At 41.8% G+C, this 21724-nt stretch overlaps 2 protein-coding genes across 2 annotated transcripts in view; both read right to left on the reverse strand.

Moving 5' to 3' along the window:
• The window catches only part of phlpp1 (PH domain and leucine rich repeat protein phosphatase 1), a 43154-nt gene extending 37589 nt beyond the window's left edge, over positions 1–5565 (reverse strand). The window contains exon 1 of the mRNA XM_034137277.1: positions 3592–5565. Within this exon, the coding sequence (XP_033993168.1) occupies positions 3592–5218 (1627 nt within the window). The 5' untranslated portion in view covers positions 5219–5565. The remainder of the gene's footprint in view (positions 1–3591) is intronic.
• A 4169-nt stretch (positions 5566–9734) lies between these two features.
• LOC117488559 (phosphatase and actin regulator 1-like) overlaps positions 9735–21724 on the reverse strand; it is a 36016-nt gene continuing 24026 nt past the window's right edge. Inside the window, exons 3-11 of the mRNA XM_034137548.1 lie at positions 19864–20067; positions 18592–18934; positions 17073–17272; positions 16179–16335; positions 12809–12864; positions 12360–12421; positions 11242–11382; positions 9881–9957; positions 9735–9750 (exon numbers count right to left, since the gene is read on the reverse strand). Of these exons, the coding sequence (XP_033993439.1) occupies positions 9735–9750; positions 9881–9957; positions 11242–11382; positions 12360–12421; positions 12809–12864; positions 16179–16335; positions 17073–17272; positions 18592–18934; positions 19864–20067 (1256 nt within the window). The remainder of the gene's footprint in view (positions 9751–9880; positions 9958–11241; positions 11383–12359; positions 12422–12808; positions 12865–16178; positions 16336–17072; positions 17273–18591; positions 18935–19863; positions 20068–21724) is intronic.

A 21724-nucleotide genomic window follows, 5' to 3' on the forward strand; every position in this document is an offset into this window, starting at 1 on the left:
TTGTTTCAATTCACATGATGGCCCTGTACGTCTGTCAAACGTCTAAAATAAGCAAGAAGTAAAAAAAAGTAAGAATACATACAGCAGGCGCACATTTAAATGATATTTTTTCCTTCAAAGTCTTAATGTACACACACTGTTTTGGCCATTTCAAGTTGCTGTAGATTTAAGCCAGGAGATGACAGAAATGAAGCATCTGTGCAATGTTTGCCTTGAGTTGTAGCTCGGCACCAAAGCAATAACATAGTACCGGTAAGTGATTATTACATTTTTGTAAATAAGCAACTCCGTACAAGTGAGGCACTAAGCATGACATCACCATTTGTTTTAAGAAAACTTTACAGCCTGTAAAAAAAGAGGTAATAAAAAAGGTGTACTATATTCTATTTTGAGAAACTAAGAAACTATTTATATTTATACTAATCATGGTCACATAACATTTGTGAAATTACAACTTTTACCAAATTATTAATGTGCCAAGCTGTACGCGGGTATATTCACTTCTGTTTTTTAAAGCCAAGTTATTATCTGCAACATTCCTTTAAATATCTCTGCTTTTATTAGTTCTGCACAGACAATTGTTCCTGCTAAGTTCACCTGCAGGCAGATTCTGAAAACAACATGGGGAAATACCTGGGCACAGCAAACTGTTATCGAGTGTCACAGAAGCTTGAGCTATAAATATGAGTGGAGCTGAGAAGGAATGAATACCTTTACAGTTTTCAGGCCAGTGTATGCCAGTGGTCATTAATTACGCTTGTAAAAAAGGCATCATCTTAACAACACTCTAGATTTACATGGAACTGCTTTTAAAAGCATACATTTAAACTTTTGCAGGGTAAGTGGAACACTCACAAAAAGCAGTGGGTATGCTGGAGTGCATGGATGAGAGAGTTTGTAAAGCTGAGTAGGCTAATCAATCTAAATTATTTAGTGCACTGCTTTGGTTTGGTAAACACTCTAGGTCCTCCGCCTTGAGGGAACCCCTGTGCCAACGGTGTGTTAGGGTTCAGTGTGCCATTTCCTTTTTTCTTGCAAGTCTACACAGACAAACACACTAGTACTATCTCTGAGGAAGTGTACTTTTATTTAGTGCCATGGCATTTTTGGCCTCTGAGCTAAAGAATGTGCATGTATTGATTATGTGAGTGCGTGTTTTTTTTTTTTTACCCTTCTCCCTTGTACTCAAACTCTAATAAAGCTGGCTAGGCATAACAAGAGGCTCCTGTGTGGGCAGCTCTGAAAGGATCACTCGTCCGCCTGCCAAAGAAGACAGCGGCCCTTTGATCTAGGCAGCCTTCTGTACATGTGCATGTGTATGTGTATGTGTGCATGTTTGAGTGTCTAGCAGGGCAAAGTGAGTTCTCTCAGCTGGCCACTGCAGAGTCTATACACTCAAACCATGACCTGAACCCTTCAAAGTTAAACTGGCCTCTGCATTGTCCAAAGGATCTAGCAAAATGCACCATGGCAACACTTTGACTTAACAGCCTCTTCACATCATTCTCCTGCTTCCCAATCACGCTGCATGCTGAGAACCTCTCCTGTCATTCTTATTAAGGATGTAGGACACTACTTACCGGCTACTCATGTACTTAATATCTAGGTCATATAGCAATAAAAGCAAACAGAGCAACTAAAGAATAAAACAGTTTAGATACTGGACTTCCTGTATCAAAAGCCACTTTGCATGCACAGGCATGCAGACAAAAAGGCCCCTAGTGTGACTGAGGTCTACAGTTGTGGCAGCTGCGCCCGAGAGTCAGCCAGCAAGTCAGCTGAGACTGGGACTGTCTCCACTATCTAGGCAGGACTACCATTCAAAGCCAGAGCAACATGTGTCTGTGCGGTATCCCCTCGCACACCCTCCCCAACACCCTTGCTCCACTTCCTCCTCAGCAGACGTGCCTGACATTCTAGACGAGCCAGCGTACATTCCTCACATGCCTCCATCGTGTAAGGAGAGGGCAGAAGAGCAGACCAGATAAGTCACAAGTCAGCAATGCGTTACAGTGCATTCATCTGTCTGTGTGTGTGAGTGTGGGGGGTGGGGGGGGGGGGGGTGGCTGGTGAGAGAGCTCAGGTGACCACAGTTAAGCTGTCTCACATGGGATGTGGAGGCGTTGCCATCAGAAGGGCATCAGGTCTACAATTGCCCGCCTTTATTGGCTGTTGCTACTGCTGTTTGAGCTCAGCTGACTGCACATGCTCATGTAGGATTCATTAGTTTTCCCTTAAATTGCACATCCATCTATAAAAGCACTAGTGTGCATGCTCATGCAGTCTGCCATATGATGCAATCTAAATGAAAATCATTCTGCCTGAAGCAAGTTAGTATTCAAAAGCACGAAAGGGCACAATGCACATGTGACTGCGAAAGTGAACAGGGGCATATGTGGCCATTTTCGTGTTCATATTAAGTGACCTCTGGTTCAACAGCCTCGTTGGACAGGAAGCTAGAGAGTGTTAGAGCCTCTCTTTTACATACTTCAGCCCCAACAACAAGTTTCTCACCAACTGTCCTCAGCAGACACTAGTTTCCCTCTCCCCATATCACATCCCCAAGCAGCAACAGCAATAGCAGTAATAGCTGGAGGCAGTGGCGGACTGAAGAAAAGGGCTTCCTGAGCTTTGGAGGAGCACGTTAACCCAGCTTGGCAGGCAGTTAGTTAGTGTGACAGTAGCCATGCTAGATGCCAATAGGACAGGCACTGCGCAGCATCTCAATGACCAGAATTCACTGGGTACACAGAGAGGGTTTATGGTCCTCCCAGCCATACCGCTCCCACCCCTACTCTCCATCCAACCACAAAGGCATTCAGCCTTTTCATTAGGATGATAATGGGGCAAAAGCCGGAAAGGGCCCCATGTCTGAGCACCATAAGTTGTGGTGATGGCTTTGTGGTGATGTCATGCGTGTCGATGGGAGCACAGTGTTCTGCTATGGTCCGACAATGACAGTCCGGGACAGAAGAAACAAAAAATACACTTGAAATTTAAAGTTAGCCCCTGAGGCAAGGTCGATCTGGCAGATCTTGGAATATGACCTCGCTCTGACCCATTCATGCCACAGCAAAGTTAAGTCATCGCTGGGAAGTGCACTTAGGATACACTTTTAATAATAACCATTGAAATGCTGTTGCCGTTATTAGCAAAGATCTTGTACAGCACTCAATTTGCCTGACAGCATTCAATGTGTGTAAAACAAAATCACAAATATGTATACTGCTGTTTGCAGTCCATCAGGAATTTAAAACATTGAGACTTTGGAATAATGCCACTAACTTTGTGCACCCAACACTCGGTCAGTGATCAAATAAAGAAGAACATGCTCTGTCCTCCTGGTAAAAGAAATGACAAGCAAGAAACTAAATACACTGCTGCTCTACTCTATAATATCCAATTGTACACCTGCATGTTTGCACCTGCCTCATTTTGTGACAGAGGCTGCCAACCTGTTACAATCAACAATAAGGATCTGCAGTCCAAACTACTTAGTGTGCAACAGAGGAGGCCACAACAAGTCCCAGAATGAGCAGAAACCTGATCATGAGAGAATGTGATAATATCTGAACGCATCATTTCACTTACCTGCATAGAAACGTAACAAGGAGCCAATTTCAGTGTTAAGCCCTTCCTCTTGAACTCTCCACGGGTCCTTAAATCCAAGCTTAAAGAGAAAGTCATTCTGGATCTGCAGAGGCCTCTCATCTGGGCTAAGCCTCCTGACAGCCTCGCCATGCATCTGAACATACAGTGTGGGGCAGGGATCAGAGGAACCTCCATTGTGGTCTGCTGTCAGCCCTGATTTCACATCACCTTGGCCACAGTCTTGGATATCAGGTGTATTACCTGTAGAACAGGCTCTTGACAATGAGCCGGCACTACTGCTGGGTGGCAGGCTGCCCAGACTGTGGGGGTTTAGTCTGCTATCTGTTCCCATATTGTTAGCCATGTCGTTTAAATGTCCAATGTTGCACTGTGTGTAGTTGGCAGTGACAGCACTGATTCCATTCGTGTGATGCTGCGAGATGGGGTCCATGCTTGTGCTCGATGCAGGACAGTCGAGGTCCAGTTCGTCTGAGGAGCTGCCGTACATGTCGTGGCCCTCTGTTGCACTATCAAACGAGGGGCTGAGGATGGATGCCTCTGTGCCCAGCACCATGTCATCGCTGAGGGAGTCCCTGTGCTCGCTGAGCCGGGCCCCGGAGCTCAGGTCATCAAAAGCACTGCTCTCCACATCAGAGCCAGAATTTAATCCATAGCTGTCTAAACAGTTCCTGTGCTCCGAGTCATCATCATTGGGGGTATCCATGTTGGAGTTAGAATTTAAATCTGACAGTGAACAGGCTATGTTGTCTTGTGACTCTGACTCCGGGCTGAAAAGTTTCCCATCAACGTCCTGTTGCTTTTGCCTGTCGTTTGCATTCTCCATGAGCAGCAGTCTCAACCTGTCACTTGGATGGCCCCTTAATTCAGTGGATTCATGGGGAGTCAGGTGGTTGCATTTTATACTTAAGTCTTCGTTCACCTTGCATGGGTCATCGTTATAATCATACTTCACATTGCAGTTGCCATTTTGGTCAGTCTTAGGGTTATCTTTACAAAAAATGCGCATGACAGAGCTCGACTTACTGCAGAGTTTACTCAGACGTAGCGCGACCTCGCCGGCTGTGGTGTCCATAGTGCAAAGAACCGGCCTGGGATATGAGGGCGTCAGTCGGTCGTGGACGTGTATGGAGCCCCGGTGGAGATCTGCTCTCACCCACTCGCGATCGGAGGGCTGCAGCTGCATGTTCTGTCGGTGTTTCAGCAGAGTCTTCCGATCCAGACTCCGAGTGTGCAGAGACGCAGAGGAAAGGGCCGAGTTCATCTTGGCGCCGCAGGCGGCGGTGACAGCTGAGGTGGCGGTGGCTGCAGCTGCGGCGGAGAGGTTCCTCTTCAAGCGTCTCCGTCTCAACAGGAGGGAGCTGGAGTTGTTGGATGAGCCCCGGCCATTAGACGCCACAGTTCGCTTTGACGCACTAGACCCCGCTGAAGTGGCGGAATGAGAAACGCTATTCCCGTTCTTTGCCTCTATGCGGGAGGGTGCCAAATGTCCACCGCCATCATCCGCTGGAGTCCCCCGGGCGACAGACAGTCCGCTGGGCTTCTTCATTAACTTGGTCGCGCCTCTATCCGACGCACCATCCTCAGCGACAGTCTGCACACTTTCCATTTCTGCCAATGAAAAGTCCCCCTCTCTAAATAAATAACGGTGCGCACTTGGTTACACCTACGTCTACATTTAAAAGCCGTAACAAGCGTGCCCACCGTGGTAAATATCCGCCGACTGGGCGGTGTTGCTGACTTATTCCACTAGTAGTCATTCACTTCTTGCCTTCCTTTCTCCGTCGGAGTCTCCTCCGCTGCTCCAAACAAACATTTTACCGATGAAATTCGCTTGGAAGAGGCTGGGCGCGCGGGGACAGATCAGGGCGGAGACGTGACTGTGCGTCCCATTTGGACCGAAATACAGTGCTGGAATATGAAATGAACGTCGGCCGACCTCCTACGCAAATACTGACTGATATATATTCATGAGGAGGACACAAGATGGGGTCGCTAACAACAACGCAGTGCATTGTGGGAAGTGTATTGAGCCAGAAAGCGCCCTGCTGTCGCCGCTGCATGGAAGACATTATGTAATGACTTCATTTCCCATGAAGCTTTTCTTTAGTTTCAGTCAAGTGAGGCGGTGAACAGATGAGGGGCGTAAACATAGCTCGTATAAAGTGTTTGGTGTGCAGCTTCCGAAGTGCGTCCTCTTATCTGCTGCTGTAGTGTTATCTTGGTGTGAAGGAAGCTAAACTAGCATACCGCTAGTAGCCTGATCAAGTTAAGCTACTGCATACGATGCGGAAACGTATCAGCAGTCAACTGTTGCGTTGACCTCATTAACATCCGTGAGAAGTTACACACAATGGGTTGTTCATTAACTTTAATACAATTATGATGCATCGCAATGTGCAACATCGCTGTAGGTTTATTTATTTTACACTGGTGGTGACGAGGCAAATAACTTCAGCACCATCTCATCAGGACGCCATTTCACAAGGCCATACAGCCCCTCGGTGTACATGCTTTTATTCTGTTGTGTTTCTCGCCATCTAGTGGAGCAAACCGCAAAGCTTGACCTTTTTCCTATTGAGGACGCAACGACCCTGGTCTTTTTCAGGTCAATCTTTTCTAATTTAGTTTTAGCCAAAGGAGTAATAGCCTACTATTATAAGACTTGCAAATCCAAAAATAATTCGTCAAATGCACACTGGCTTTGGTGCAAATGCTGCAACTTTTTCAGATACAGCTCCGAAAAGAATTAAAAGACCACTGCAGCATTATCAGCATGTATTGGACCCATTACATATTTTTCTTCCCAGTTCACATAATTGAAAGTGCTCATTTGAGATTGAAGAGGTTTTATATTTCTTGTATCCTAATCATGGGGATGCAAAAAGTATACAGAAAGTGACACATTAAAGAATAGGTTTAGTTTTGCAAGGCTGTCTCAAACAATATTCACATCCTCATATGTACTTATTTTGCTTGCTCATTACATTTAATTGAGTAGATGCTTTTTTGTTGTACAAGGCAACTAACATTAAGTGCACTTAACCATGAATATACCAATGCAGAACAGCAACAATCTTGCAAGTTCATTAGCTTTAAATAAGCCAAACCATTTTAAGTACCAGTGAATTGGCTTTTTCTAATACACTTCAAATTTACAATTGCGTGGATTGATTATTTTTTTCAATACAAACTTAACAATCGCTAGGCTATCCTATCCTCTGAAAGATGGTAATATGGAACATCAACTTTTTATAATGTTAAAAGCAGAAACAGAAAGTGTCCTGCTGAACTGGTTAGATTAAAACATACAAGGTCTATTTGTTAGCATTACATTTGAGAGTCATGTTTTTTTTTATATCTAAATGGCTGAGTAGTTTTTAAAAATGTGCCGCTTATTTGCAGTGGGTAAAGTATCTGAGCTGGAATGTGTTTTACCAAGCTACCCAAACATCTGAATACAGAATTTCATAAAGTACAGTAATAGAAAAGAATAGTAATAAAAGCCTTTGTTTAAGAATGGGGAATAGATCTCTGAACTACAGGGCAAGACATTTGTGAAGCAAGCCTTATTGCAAATAGCTTGTGGGGAAATACATATAACATGTTTTGCAATAAGCTTAGATACAGAAGAGTGTACAAGTGGTACAATTACTGTTTGGCAGGACTGGGCCGATTTTTCTAATCTAATAAAGTATCATGTGGACAGTGAAAATGCATTCAGAAATGGAATTTAATTGGCATAATGTATCCTTTACATAGTATTCTGTATTTCAAAAATGAAAAAAAGAACACTTTCAAAGTCATTCAGTTGCTCCACAACATGTAAAAGGAAACAGATTATTGCTGAATTCATGTTCCCTGATTCCAGCACAATGGAAAACCTCATAGCCTGGTGGCTAAGGTTGTTTTTTCTTAGAGCTGAAATGACAACTGGAGTGTATTTGTGTAAATTCATTCCCGTTAATGCTCTATTGTTTTGAACCTATAAATGGAACATTTAGAAAAAAAAACATGATGCTGGAATCATACAGAAGCTGGTTCTAACACGGATATACCTCATACTTCAAAGTCTCTAAGATAAGATGACCCAATGCAATTTAGATTAAAAAAAATTGTTACATGAGAATTTCCTTTGTCCTGATTCTGAGGATAAACTGCTCCAAACCAAAAAAAAATCATCCATTGTTTACATCAAACCATAAAGTGCAAAACAATTTTCATTTTCCAGGTTTTATCGGGTCATCTATCCATCAATGATGGAGACCTTGAAAATAAGGGAAAACACATTTGACTTTGAAGACACATACATTATAGAAGGAGGCCAACAGCCTTTCACTTCCACTACTTATCTTCATCTGACAAACTAGAATTTCATATTGCAACTTTAAAAGTAATACAGTAAAAAAAAAAAAAATCAGTATACATAAAGCTTATGAGCATTTCAATACTGGTGTAGGATCAGTGATCAGTTAACAAGAGCTTTAAAGTGAAGAGACAATATGGTCACAGATCAGATAACCAACAATAGTATACACACCTGGGCCCTGACCTTAAAACAGTGACCATTGTAAAGCCAAACTCTTAACAGTGCAAAGAAGTTTGCAATAAAAATGTAAAAATCCTGAATCGATGAGTTCACCTGTATCTGTACTCTTGTTTTAAAATCGAAAGTGCATCATCGTTTTCAATTATAGACTTCAGTCTGAATCAAATCGTGTCCTAATGTGTTGAAAAGCTGTTAAAGATTCAGATTTCTTGGAGACTAAGTGAAGAAAAATGCAGAAAAAGGTCGTCCTGAATAAAGCCTTCCTCAAGTAAAGTATAAAAGAAAAGTGAAACCCTGAAGTGAGGTGTAGTGTATAAGCACAGTAAAAAATGGTAGGGAGTACACCTGTAGTTTAACCATTTCTCTACAAACAACGGATATTGCTTTGTCAAAAGCTTATAATGACATGAGTAGAAAAGTAAAGTGTATAACAATGCACATTATGAACAAAGAAAACTGCTTCAAACACAACAAATGTAAGTCATAATGTCGTGATCACCCAACTCTTGGTTATCTAGGACATGTAAAACATGGAAATTAAATCATTTAGGTGCCTCTATCAAAAACAATTAAAAACTGAAAAAATAATATAAAAACGGATAATTGTGGCACTCACTGGAACCAGAATATATCTGCCAGTTGAAGTTTTTACAATAAATGAATAAGATTGTAACATGAATAAAACTTGGTCAAGCGTAATTCTTCTTTAAATGTAACTTTCTTTCTTCAGTATAAACAAAATGTACATTTGGAGAGAGTGGGGGCATTGCCCAAACTCTCAAATTCACAGTTAGCAATTAGATGACAACATTGTCGGTACATTGAGAATTGCACATATGAGGGAAGAACAGAAGTCATGACTACATAGTAATGACACCGAGGGGACTGTAGGGGGTGCTAAAGCCTAAGAAAAGCAGAAAAAAGAAAATATTGCACATGATTCAAATTTTGGACCTCCCTCTCCCTCCTCTTCGTCTAAGCTGTTTACGAGTCCCAGCAGGTGCAGTGAAGATGGATCTCCTGCTGATGTAGTGAGCTCGGAACAATACAGCCTGCATCCTCGAAAAGAGTTGTCCATAAGGGCTGGAGGAATCCAGACTGACAGCATAATAAAGAAGAGGGAACAAATAACATCTCCACTGAGACAAGTCCACTGGTGTTATTGATGAACCAAGGTACGGTTGCCTCAGAAAATGGTGAAAGTGTCAATCAATTGCAAACAAAAAGAGACCCGCTTTCCAAATGTCGCAGAACTGAGCGCCTGCCTGAGAGCGCAGCAGAGAGGGTGAAGAGACAGCCGGGCATTTTCCATAGAGGGGCAATGTGAATCAAATGGAGTCATTGTGTGCTACTACAGTGGACGGAGTAGTGGGGGACTGCATCTTGCAGCGTAGTACGGAGTAGTGGGGGTCTGCATCTTGCAGCGTAGTACCGACTCAGTTTTGTGGGTCTTGAAAAAGGCATTTCAGAAGACATGGCCTTATTGTAGAAACGGGCACCATTTTACCGTCCAGCACTTAAGGTTCTCAGTGGAGGAGAGCGCCGGCATGGCGTTGCTCAAGACAGTGATGGTCTACTATGGTCGGTGAAACCTAAAAGAGCACAAAAAGTGTCAATATCATCACCTAAGAAAGAACTCACTGCATTGCACAGCCAATACTGTGAAAAGCTGCTGTATACATTTAATTTCATGGTCACATAGTAATGAATATTAACCGTTACCTGGTTAAATGGCGACTTGACTCGTGCACCTCCATCTCATTGCTCTTGAAATCATTGAGTTCCTTTCGTATAGCTGCCTGCAGAGGGCAAACAAGAGGGACATTTGAGAAAAGCTGCAGAGGCTTAGTACACAAACTGCAGCCTCTAAGCCTTGACTACTTCCTTTTAGCATACTTCATGCATCATTTACTCCCATCTTGAGGACATGAATTGAAATGATTTCTGCTGAATTCTCCTCTCGCATCACAAGAGCCCTTAATTTACATCCAAGTAGCTGAACTTAATCCACAATGTGTCGCTGTTACTTGGGTTGTCATCTAGTGATTTAACACTATAATGAAGTGGTATACACAGAATAAAACACACATTGCAAAACCATTGAAATCGCATTTTTAGATTCGACCAATGCAAAGCTGTACAGTGTTTTAGGTGTAACGGGCTGTAAATCCTTGGAGCTCAAACATAATCCCCGGGTTATTTAAGACCCGATGTATGCACGTTAGGGTTAACATCACTTTAAATAAAAAAGACAAACATCTCTTTGCAGGGGCGGTTTTGAGCTTCTAACCAAAGCTGTTTCCCATTCATAGTTATACACATTCACATTTGGGACAATACCCAGTGAATCATCGCCTTTAAGAAGCACCACTGGAGCGGTGGAGGGCTGTGTGTCTTGCCCAAGGACAAGATGACGCCAAAGAGATACTCAAAGTGGCGATGAGTCAAATTCCCAGCAAATAAAAAAGCCAACATCCGCTCTAAAATGTTTAGTTGTGACAGCAACCCGGACCAGTGATGTCATTGCTTCTGCTATTCTGCCTTGAGGATGCTTCTGCGACACGAGAACAAAACAATGTATAAATCTGTGCTCGACGATAGAAGCAGGAAAATAAAAGTCAGCAGAGCTTCGCTGTGGCTAAGGGGTCCTAAGGCTCTGCCTGTCCGATTACTCTCTTATGTAAGGGGAGTTGTTGCATAATAAAACGCTGAATCCCTGTGATTTACACAAGAGCTCTTCAGGTGTGACCTGCCGTGTTCAGAACTGTGCATCATCAGAAACAAAAGAGGAAGCGTCGCTCATTAAAAGTCAGACGCAGGGGCTGCTGGGAAGTGTGCAGCAGGAGTGCTCCAGGGTGTTTACTCACAAAGGAAAAACAAACAGCTGAGGTGGAACTGGCCGTAACAAAAGCACAAGAACACATCCTGCTAACATTATTTCTCTCCTGCATTACGGGTTGCGTCATAAGAGGCACATGGGGGGGGAAGGGTAGCACGATTGAAGACATTTGAAAGCAGGCAAGAAGGGATTTTTAGATTATTCAAAGATTATCTCTATTTTACTAAGTGTATGTGATACTGGCCTTGTCAGCTGCTGTGAGCCGGGTCCAGGGTTTATCTGCCCGCCTGTCGTAGTCCTGGGCATCGGACACGTCCACGTAGTCACTGAATCGGATGAGGATTTTGGCCTGTCTTAACTCCTCTACAGTGGGCCTTTGGCTTAGCTGGAAAGAGAGCAGAAAAAAAAAGTTGGACAAAAATAAAACTAGGTAGAGTAATTCTATTCACTGTCCCGGTAGGCAGCTTCACAGAATTTTCATTTAAATCCTTATAGAAAGATTACGAAAGAAGACTTGCCCATCCAGTATTCCTTAAGCAAATGTATCGTAGATGAGTTATATCATACTGCACAGGTATTTAGGACATTTATTTAAAAAAATGGGCTTGTAAAAACCTTAAATTATCTGCATCAAAAACAAAATAACATTTACTAGACTAGCGTATCATAAATACGCTAATCTGACATCAAAGCAGACAAATTGACCAATATATGCCCATCAAAGTGCCATATTGTCTAGTTAGGTTCGAAATAATTGATATATTGTCAGATTTATATTTTAACTCCCCAATATGTGTTAAGGCCTCCAAAATTCAGTTTTGTTCAGACAATACTAATAATGTATTTAGGTCCTAAAAACAAAAGTTAGTAATGTATTTAAGTTCATAAATTGGTTTACATACTATAAATGCTTTATGTTCTAAAGATTCATATTTAGTTTGATGTACAGTACAGGGCTGGGCGTTTTGCATAAAACATATTTTGTTTAACACAGCATCATTGACTGATGCACACAATACAGTCCTCCGACAGCTGTTAGATTTTAGTTTTGAGCAGCATGTCTGCAGGTGAGCAGAAAGTGCTATAATCTAATTTAAAGTGATGGGAACATGCTCAACACCTCCCTGTGGGGTCCAAAGATTTGGCAGCCAACATGCTGAAGGGCCAAGGACAACAAGGACGTCAGCGTCTCCAGGGGAGGCCTGAGAGCTCGGTGCTGGGGCTCCAACAGACTAGATTCTTACTTCTCGCTACACATGAGTCACGGCCAAAGTGTTTGTTTATCCTGGCCCATAATTTACCCCCTCCAGAAGCTTAAACATCAAATGTGGCTTTGCACCTTTGGAGCTATTTTAGACTCACCTTTCGTGTCAGCCTTCGTTTTATCTCCCTTTTCTCCTCGATTTCCTCTTGCTCATTGCGAGCTGCAAAAACATGAGGGGATGAAGGTTATTCTGCAAACGGTAGACTGTATAAGAAATATTTAGAAATGACTGGAAGAGAAACCAACACAACATTTGCATAATGTTGCTCATTAGATTCAAACTAAATTGGATAGTCTCAAGTTGTCCCAAGGCTTTTTGTTCCATGTTTCTCATCAAGTGATTAACCTATTGAAAAGTAAACATCTTTATTTTACAAGGGAAAGATTCAGATCACACTGAGTTTTTAGATCTTCCGTAAATGTATCCAGGTGTTGAAGGATACAGTGAATTCAACGTCAGCTAATTTGCACATTTTGGTATTTTTCATAAAACTGTTCACAGTTATGAAGTGACTTCAGCAGCTTAGAGATATATTAAGACACTCACGTTTGAGGATGTTCCTCTGCTCCAGCTCATCCGCTGTGGGTCTTTGACTCAAGCGCCTGGTTAGAGACATATATTAATGGTCAGCACATATTCACAGGCAAGAGGTCAGAGGGTCAAAACTAAATCAATATGAGATGCAAATGAACCTGCTTTACACTAAATATCATGTAATCATCAACTGTCAAAAGAATATATTTGCAGACACTTCACTGGTTCTTCTTCTGTGTAAGGCAAGGCAAGGCAAGGCAAGTTTATTTATATAGCACTTTTCTGTATGCGACAATTCAAAGTGCTTTACAAAACAAATTAAAAGACTTTTTATGAATAAATACAGTAAAAACACATTATATAATGGCATTTTACAACAGGCATTACAAAGCAAAGATAATAAAATAATAAAAATAAACACCACAGGTATACAATACATGTTTAAAAGGCATACTGTAGTTCGAATATGAGCAGCTCAATTAAAAGCAGTGGTAAAGAGATATGTGTAGTTCAGAGGAAGCTGCTCGCTTAATTTCTTTCTTCCCTCCATTTCGTCCTGTATTCAATTTGACAGCAGCTCCTCGTAAGGTTATCTTATTCACATGTTGCCTCACTAAATGAGGGCTTCTCCAACTGTCAAGCCTGGGCTTTAGAGTCAAATGCAATGCGCTAGTCCCAAACTGAATAAAATAAACATTACCTCAAAGTTGACTTACAGTACAACTTATTTATGAGCAACAGAGTTCAATGTTGTTTTTCTCTTAGTTGAAAGATTTGCATCTTTTCTTAAGCTCTTGCCTCACGGCAGCTTGACAGGTGCACTTCCCAAAAATGTAGTCAGCTCTGATCTCAAATCCCTCTTTTCTAACGGAATAACTGCATGATAATGCAGTGGTTAATGCAGGGAGGAAAAACACTGGTAAATGCCAGCTATTCCTGAAGACTCAGCTCTTGTCGAATAAGGCTCTATGACACTGGACAACTGAAAGGTATTTTAAGACAGACAAAATAAAGTTACTAAACACATCTACACAGACAAAGATACAGGGGCAAAAGGGCCAGACACTGTCCAACTGTTTTAGCAACATCAGAAGAGATACATTTTGCACAGACTATCTCCAATTTTCATTTGATAAGTGAGGGGAATAACTAAGATATCCAAAAGCAATTTCTGGAAGGTCGCTCCAAGTGCTCTCAACTGGGGACTCTTATTATAGCACTGTGTCAGGACCCTGCGGGAGCAGACCTAATGCTAGACACTGGATCGATGTTTCTCTCCTTATCGTTCATGATCTGACAGCGATCGGAAACTGCTCGGCCCGCAAGCTACTGTATGCTCGACAGTCTCTGTGCTCAGACCGGCTTGTCTCATCTCGTTTTGTGTCATTTCGTCTCACCTTACTGGTAACATTCGGGAAAAGTCAAAACACTCACATCTCTGTTTAGAGCTTTCTGCCTCTCTGAATGGTCGGAGAATTATCTCAGCATCACACCAGCAAATAGGCAGCTCGTGTAAACATTGAAATGGATACTCCTGCCAAAAATAATTAAAGGTATTCTTTTTTAAGGCTCCCTCATTATCGACTAAGAGCCTTCCTGCATGTTCGGTGCAATACGAAGAGAAGAGTCATGGGTCTAATGACGTTATATAAGGAGTTACACAAGGTTTTATGAAGATTCTAATGAAGAGCAATTACTTTAAAGCTGCACTCATCAATGTTTTAGAAATGTGTCACTTGTAATGACCAATCCAGGAAGAATTATAGTCTGCTTTACCCACAGCATATTAAAGGAATAGTTCAACATTTTTGGAAATGTGCCTATTTGCTTTTTTGGAGTCTCTGCTTGATTCCTGGAAAGCCTTACAATGAAGACACAATTCCAAGACATCAATACGCATAGCCAAGAAAGTCTTGCACATAATAACACCCGTTTGTCATTTCTTTACTTGAAATGAACGTTTTAACTAGCCGTCTACCCCTTTTTCAAGTATTTATGCTAAGCTAAGCCTCTCCCGGGTGTAGCTTCACATTTATCTGACGACAGCCAAATCGATCTCGTCATCAAAGTCTCAGAAAGAAAGCCAATGAAAATATTTCCCAAATGTCAAATCCATCCATTAACAGACATAAACTAATTATTACATAAAGAACCTATAAAAGCAACCACCGTCTATTAGCTAATAATGCACTAGCTCACTTTCTCAAGGATAATAGTTGCAATTCTTTCATTCAGTTTTACGTCACCAGGGTTTTCCAAGTGAATCAGGTCAATACAAATAAGTTGAGGTCAGAGCGTCCCAGAATAGCATTATCATAATCAATTCTGAGTGGTCTGGCACAAGCAACAACATTACAGGACACAATGCCGTTAGCAAAAAGCATGAAATTAGGGATTGTGCATCAGATGACACGGTGCAAAGGACACTGTGACTGAGCTTTTTGGGAACAGGACCACTAAGCAGGCAGGCCTTCTGGGAACAAGCGCTGTGTTCCAATCACAGTGGGGAATAGAGAGTTGTGTGCCAATGTCTTTAGATAATATGCCATCCCTCACTTGCGACAATATTTCCCACATTTCATATCTTATTATACTATCCGGCTTTCATTTTTTACCCAAGCGCTTGGTGGTCTTTTCCTCTCTCGACACATCATTACATCCCCTTCATTCAGAGAGGCAAGTGTTCAAAGAGTAGAGTGTAATCAAATGAGCCGTGCGATCCATTTGGGAAAAACATTATGTTGTTTGATCTGTTCAATTACTAGATTTATGATCTCAACATATGTATACAAAATCCTGTGATCTGTACACACTGCAGCAGGCTAGTGTGTGTGTGTAAACTGCTGGTACGAAGTGGCTTGCGTGGTGCTGCTGTGTGGAGGAGTCGGGTGGAGATAGTTTGGCACATGCATCACCGTGGTGATTCAGTTAGCGAGGGAGGTAGTCAGTCAGGAAGAAAAAAGATTAGTAGAGAGAGTGAGAGCGAGCAAGAGAGATGACAAGAAGAAAAAAGAGAGGGGGGGTGATGTAGTGCTGAAATTAGGTCAGCTCCATTTTCAGAGCCTCATTTTAACAAGATAAAGCATTTATCCTTATCGAATGTTGGGAAGGGAAATAATGAAAGGATATAAAAGCATTTCAAAAGAAAAAAGGCCCGCATTTGTAACGGCCTTGGGAGTCACAGTTCCAACAGCCAGGATATTGGGCCATCGACGGCACAGAGAAAGACAAAATGCTCCGTTTGGTTGAGTAGTGTCAGTGCTTTTTCTAGAAATAATCGTTGAGTTTGCTACAGCAACATCAATCAGGTTTCACCGAAAATACCTGACACATAAATTAGGCATGTTTGTGTACATGTTTAAAGATGCATCTGTGCACTCACCTTTTGAGTTTGGTGCCTATCTGCTGCCTAGACTCTAGTCTTTCCTCGTCTGTCTGCATGGGCAGGATGTTTTTCTCCTCAAGCTCTCTTTTTGAAGGACGGTTACTCAGCTTGATGGCCAAAGAGTCTTTCCTCAGCACCTTCTGAGCCAGGGAACCTAAACCCAAACACCATGGTTAAACAAGAGTAAAGCTGCATGGGAACAAAATGAAATCTGGGGCCTCATTAACCAAACTGCTCTCTTCCCGTTTTCGAATGTGCTGTTTCTCTACATTTTGTAAAACGTTTGCAAAGACTACAAATATGGAATACTGCTCCACTCTGAGCGTGGTCTAAACTACAGTATGTGGATATGACTGATTATTTCATGGGTACTTTCAGATGCTTTGTACAATACAAGAAATGTTTGATTAGAATATTACTTTACAAAGTGTCCTGTACCTTTAAGTGTAACTCATATTCCCAATACCCATTTAAGTCATGGTTTGGCATATTAAACAAATCCCTCACACATGGCCGATCGCAACCTTTAAAAACTCCAACATGTGAAAACAAGGTCACAGCTTGCACACTTCAGTGGTTTTGCTGAGAGGTTGAAAGTGTTTCCATGAGGGACAGCAGGATACACTTCTGTGAACCTTATGTTGGCTCTCCTTTGAAGGTCAAACATCTGAGATCCAGAAACCTTGAGGTGAAGCTAGCAGTACTGTCCATCAGGATTATTCAGGCAAATATGGCATCTTATATGTAAACATGAGCTATCCTTACCATAAATAAACCAATACTGAGTCATAGTCAAATGTAATGACCCTCTTTATATCTTAAGTGTTTTGCTATGAACTCATGAACGCAATTACATTTAACATAACACTCATGGTAATTGATGCCCCTCACTTGTAAATATTGTGTCGTCATCTTCGTCGTCATCCTCATCATCATCCTCCTCATCGTCCTCGTCCTTATACATGCTAGGCAGATCTTCATAGTCACACTCGTTGGGCATGTTCTCCTTGTCATCCTCGTAGTCGATGATCACAGACGGCACTTCTCTCCGGTCCAGGGGAACACAATGACCAACGCCGTGCAATGCAGAGCTGGTGGAGAGAAAGGGAGGTGGTGTTTATGGGCGTTCAAATAATGGATCAAACTTATGACCATGACATTTGGCCCTGCCATTAGGATGAACCTGCCCATCCCCTCAACAGTGCAGGAAAATCCAGTTCACACGTGAAACGTCCTACATCAAGCTTAGCTCAATGTTGTCTTTTACAATATGGTTTGTGATATATAGCCTTATTGAAACAATATCCCTCACAAACTTTCTCAATCCGGGAAACAAAGTGATTTAAGACAATAAAAGGGCTTCTGGTCCATGATAGTTTAGTGGGTTTTTAATCCAAGTATATAGAGAGAGGATATGTATAACTCCATCTGAATGAAACTGGAGTACAAAGAGCCTGAATACAGACCAAGTACAATTCTCTGCAGTCCTACGCAATGCCATGCAATCCCCCGAACTACACAGAAAACTGATTATACAATTTGTATATTTAAAAACAAGGGTGACGAGCAGGAGCCATCAAGTGCCAACAGGTTGCATATTTGACAGATTGATAAGGCGAAATCTAGTTGGAGCTACTTATGAAGTAGCCATTATTAAGTAAACCATTTTCTAGCTTTTAGACTAATTGTGAGCAATGTCGAGACCATTACTTCCTTATTCCTGCCCAGATGGCGTTGGAGAAAAAGAAATCCTAATGTAAAAGATTACATCATGTCCAATCCGCTACCATGTCCCTTTCTCCAAACAAGAAGAAATACAGTTTTGTAAAGAGCAGCTGGTCATGTTATGTCAGGCCCACTGCTGGAGGGACGCCTACTCCATGAGCCGGTGCCCACACATACACACATTTACTTCAAAAATAGGCCACGCTGCCCTGTGAGGCCAGTACACCAGCTCTACATTGCAGGACGCGACCTCAATAACACCAGGATGTATTTGAGAGTAGCGGCCAAGTCGACACAAAAATAAACCAAATAAACAGGACACTCAGGCTAATTATAATGTTTTTTCAGTAATTAGTCTGATTAGTGCTGCTTTGGTGACAGCTTTTACTAAAGAAGAGATTAATTATCCACAGTCTTAATCAAATGAAGGAAAATTATTATTTATGAAAAAGGAAACGTGTTGTGAGCGGCACCCCTATGGCCAATCAGTAGGAAGCTACTTCCATTTGGAGTATATTTAAAATTCCAGCATGAAACATTGCATGTATTAAACAGAGTTGTGTCAAACTTCAAACCAGATGTTATCTAGGAGGTACAGACTGAAACACAAATAGATGCTGATCCATAATCCCTCCCTCCTGCAGCACAATCAGATTTAATGTCCCGAGCACTGCCGTCTACTAACCTTTCAAACCTCTGCATGGAGAGTGCCAGGGTTTTATTGAGCTCCTCGATGATCCGGCTGGGCGCGTGCAAGCTGCCGTACTGAAGCCGAAACGGGTGACCCCGGCTCTGATGAAGACTGGAGAGAGCCGCCAGCTGAGAGGGCAGCAAGGGCCCGTGGTGGTGGGGCATGCCCTGGGGGGGGCCGCACTTTTGGGACATAGAGCAGAGGGGATTGGGCGACGGAGACGGGGAGTTGGAGTCCATCCCCCCTTGAGGCACACATATCATCACTTTCTTTGGAGGCAGGGGTGGAGAGTGCTTTCCCCCACGCATACAGGTCAACTTCATTGGCTGGCAAGAATCTATAAAGACAAAAAAAAAAAAATTCAGGACGGACAGAATCATTAATTAAAAGGTCACCTATTATGTAAAATCCACTTTTTCATGTCTTTTATACATAAACATGTGTCCCCTCTGGGTGAAGAGATTCTGAAAGTTTCAGGAACAAAGTTTCTCTCTCTTTTTGTCCTGATCCATTTATATAAAAACCTGTCTGAAAATGAGCTGATCAGATTTTGGCCACTTTATGATGTCATAACGATTTTTTGGCTTGTCTAACCATTAGCCAATAACCAACCAAGGTAACCCCCCCCACCTTATCACCTGAATCTCCTCTTAGAGCACCATTGTGTTCTTTTTAACCAAATATCTCTCAGAGGGGCGTGGGGAGTGGCTCCTTATTGTCATCTAAACAGACAGACACAGAATCAGCACTTTTGAAACAGGGCTGAAACAGAAGGGTTTATGGGATGCTACAATGCACGATCTGTTAGGTGTTTCGAGCCAAACACTTCAGAGACATGTTTTGTACATATGCGAGACCTATAATATATTGATGAAAAACAGTATAATAGGGGACCTTTAACTTTTATACTGGGTTAACTGGTGTTATATGACTTTCACTACACTTTGTCGTTGCAGACAGATAAACAGAGCTCATGGTCGATCAGACATGGCTTAGACTTCAGGGCAGAGCAGCAGGAATTAGGCCAGGGTAATGCTACTTCACTCTGACTGACAGTTTGGCAATGACAGAGACAGCCCATCTGACCTGACCACAGGGGAATTTAATGAGACTACTATAATCCTGTGCTCCATGTGTGGCAACGCAGGTAGGGTTTGAAGCAACAGAAGGCGGGGCTCATTTGTCAAAACAAGTACAATAATATATAGTAATACTTCAAGTCGGGTGCAACAAATACTAGAAGGGAAATTAAGTAAGAATACTGACCTGTGCTATGTTTCGGGATTCTAGAGAAAGGCTTTGGAGGGAGAGCAGGAGGCTTTTTGTGGTACAGCGGCGGCTTGGCGGGTTTATCCTGAAGGTCATTCGAGTAGGTGAAAGATTTATTGGAGGGTAGAACCATGGATGACTTAATTGAGGACTCCTGAGTGCAGATTCCACCGTCCATCGAGGATCGGAACTCAACGGTTGCTAAACACAACAAAAGGGAAAGTGTGACGAGCAGTGGAAACATCACAACTAAGACAGAGAGAAGTCTGTTCAAGCAAAGTTTAAAAATGAACTTAGAGTGGTGAGGGTTGAGACAATGAGGAGTGGATTCAGAAAGCTATGACTGTTTAACGACCCATGAGCTTTTTATCGATACACAGCAGACAAAGGAAGAGCCAAGAAGTTTGACAGAACTTTTTCTTTTTAAATCCTTACAGCACTGAGCCATTTGATGTTCTTTGCATGATCACATTTTAAGGCTGACGATGCAATTCACAATGGCGCTTACATTTTCTGACAAACAATGCATTTGAATTCAGAGCAGTCTATCCCGTTCCTAAATCTTGACTCAACAGCCTTTCAAACAAAAACCACGAGAATGCTAACTGCTGTATGATTTGGGGAGACAGGCAAGTCTCTAGACATTCAGAAAGCTTTCCAAGGGAGTTTTTGCCCTTTTTTCTACCATTATCTCAAATTCAAGTCACAAATCATTATTGTAACCAGCTGTCAAACAGAAAGACCTGCAGAAGGCCATCGTTTTTTTAAGCATTCTTATGAAGAAAAGTCTGAAAGTATCTTAAAATCCAGCCATTGAGCAGGCAGACTCTGAAACATTTAACTCTAAACTAGGCTAGTGATAGTGTTTGGCTGATGTGTGCCACATTTAATCCAGGAACAACGAGTGCCAGACAAAGACAGCAACCAGTTAAAGCCGATTACAATCCAGCAGCCAATCACATGAAAGGTTGACACAATTCTGCCAACGGGAGATCTATTTTATTATAATATAATTATATTTTTGCCCTTGGATCCATTTCTATTTTGAGCGCACCAGTGACATTTTTAAAACAAAGTGAAATGTGTGGTATATCTATACATCAAAGGTATGTCAGAGCTAACTGTAACCGTAACTGCTTTCATAGATAGAGTAACCGTTTGCTTTGCATGCATAAAAATAACCACTGCTCATTTATCAAGCTATGAACACAAGCTTTTTAATTATGGAAACTAGGTTGTCACAGGGCAGGAGAATAGTGCACACCTGGCCTAATTAACATGCATCGTAAGGAGAGGCACAGTCATTTTGCAAAAATAGGGGAGGAAAATATTCAGTTTATAGGTTTTGTTGTAGGAACTGAGCAAGACAGTTTCTGTAAACTTACGGCACACATGAGCCAAGTAGACAAGCATTTCATAAATATTAAGTTACTTTTTATAATTGTACTTTATTGAGTTTGAAAATATACATTAGATTTCTTTTAATTAAAAAGAAAATAATTGAAACAGTAAAATATGAAAAAAAGGCCCCAAACGTCCTAATGTGCTCTTTTCACTTTGTGAGTTTAGAGTCAATGTGCGTTCTCAGCAGAACTAACTTTATTTTGTATGTCCTGAGGCATGGAGCCCCCCGCTGTCAGGCTCAAATAAACTCTGCAGCTTTAAATATGAAGTGTCTTAGGCACATCTAATCAAGATCAAAGAGTTTATGAAACCCAACAAAATGTCTATAATGAAAGATGATATCTCTCAATGCCCCATCCAAATTCTGAAAAAACCACTTCAGAGACTACTGATTAATGAGAAGATGAACAACTGATGACCATTTTTGCAGTGCCCACTTAAAACTAAGAGTTTG

Source organism: Trematomus bernacchii, unplaced genomic scaffold, assembly GCF_902827165.1.
Source record: "Trematomus bernacchii unplaced genomic scaffold, fTreBer1.1, whole genome shotgun sequence".
Taxonomy (NCBI): Eukaryota; Metazoa; Chordata; class Actinopteri; order Perciformes; family Nototheniidae; genus Trematomus; species Trematomus bernacchii.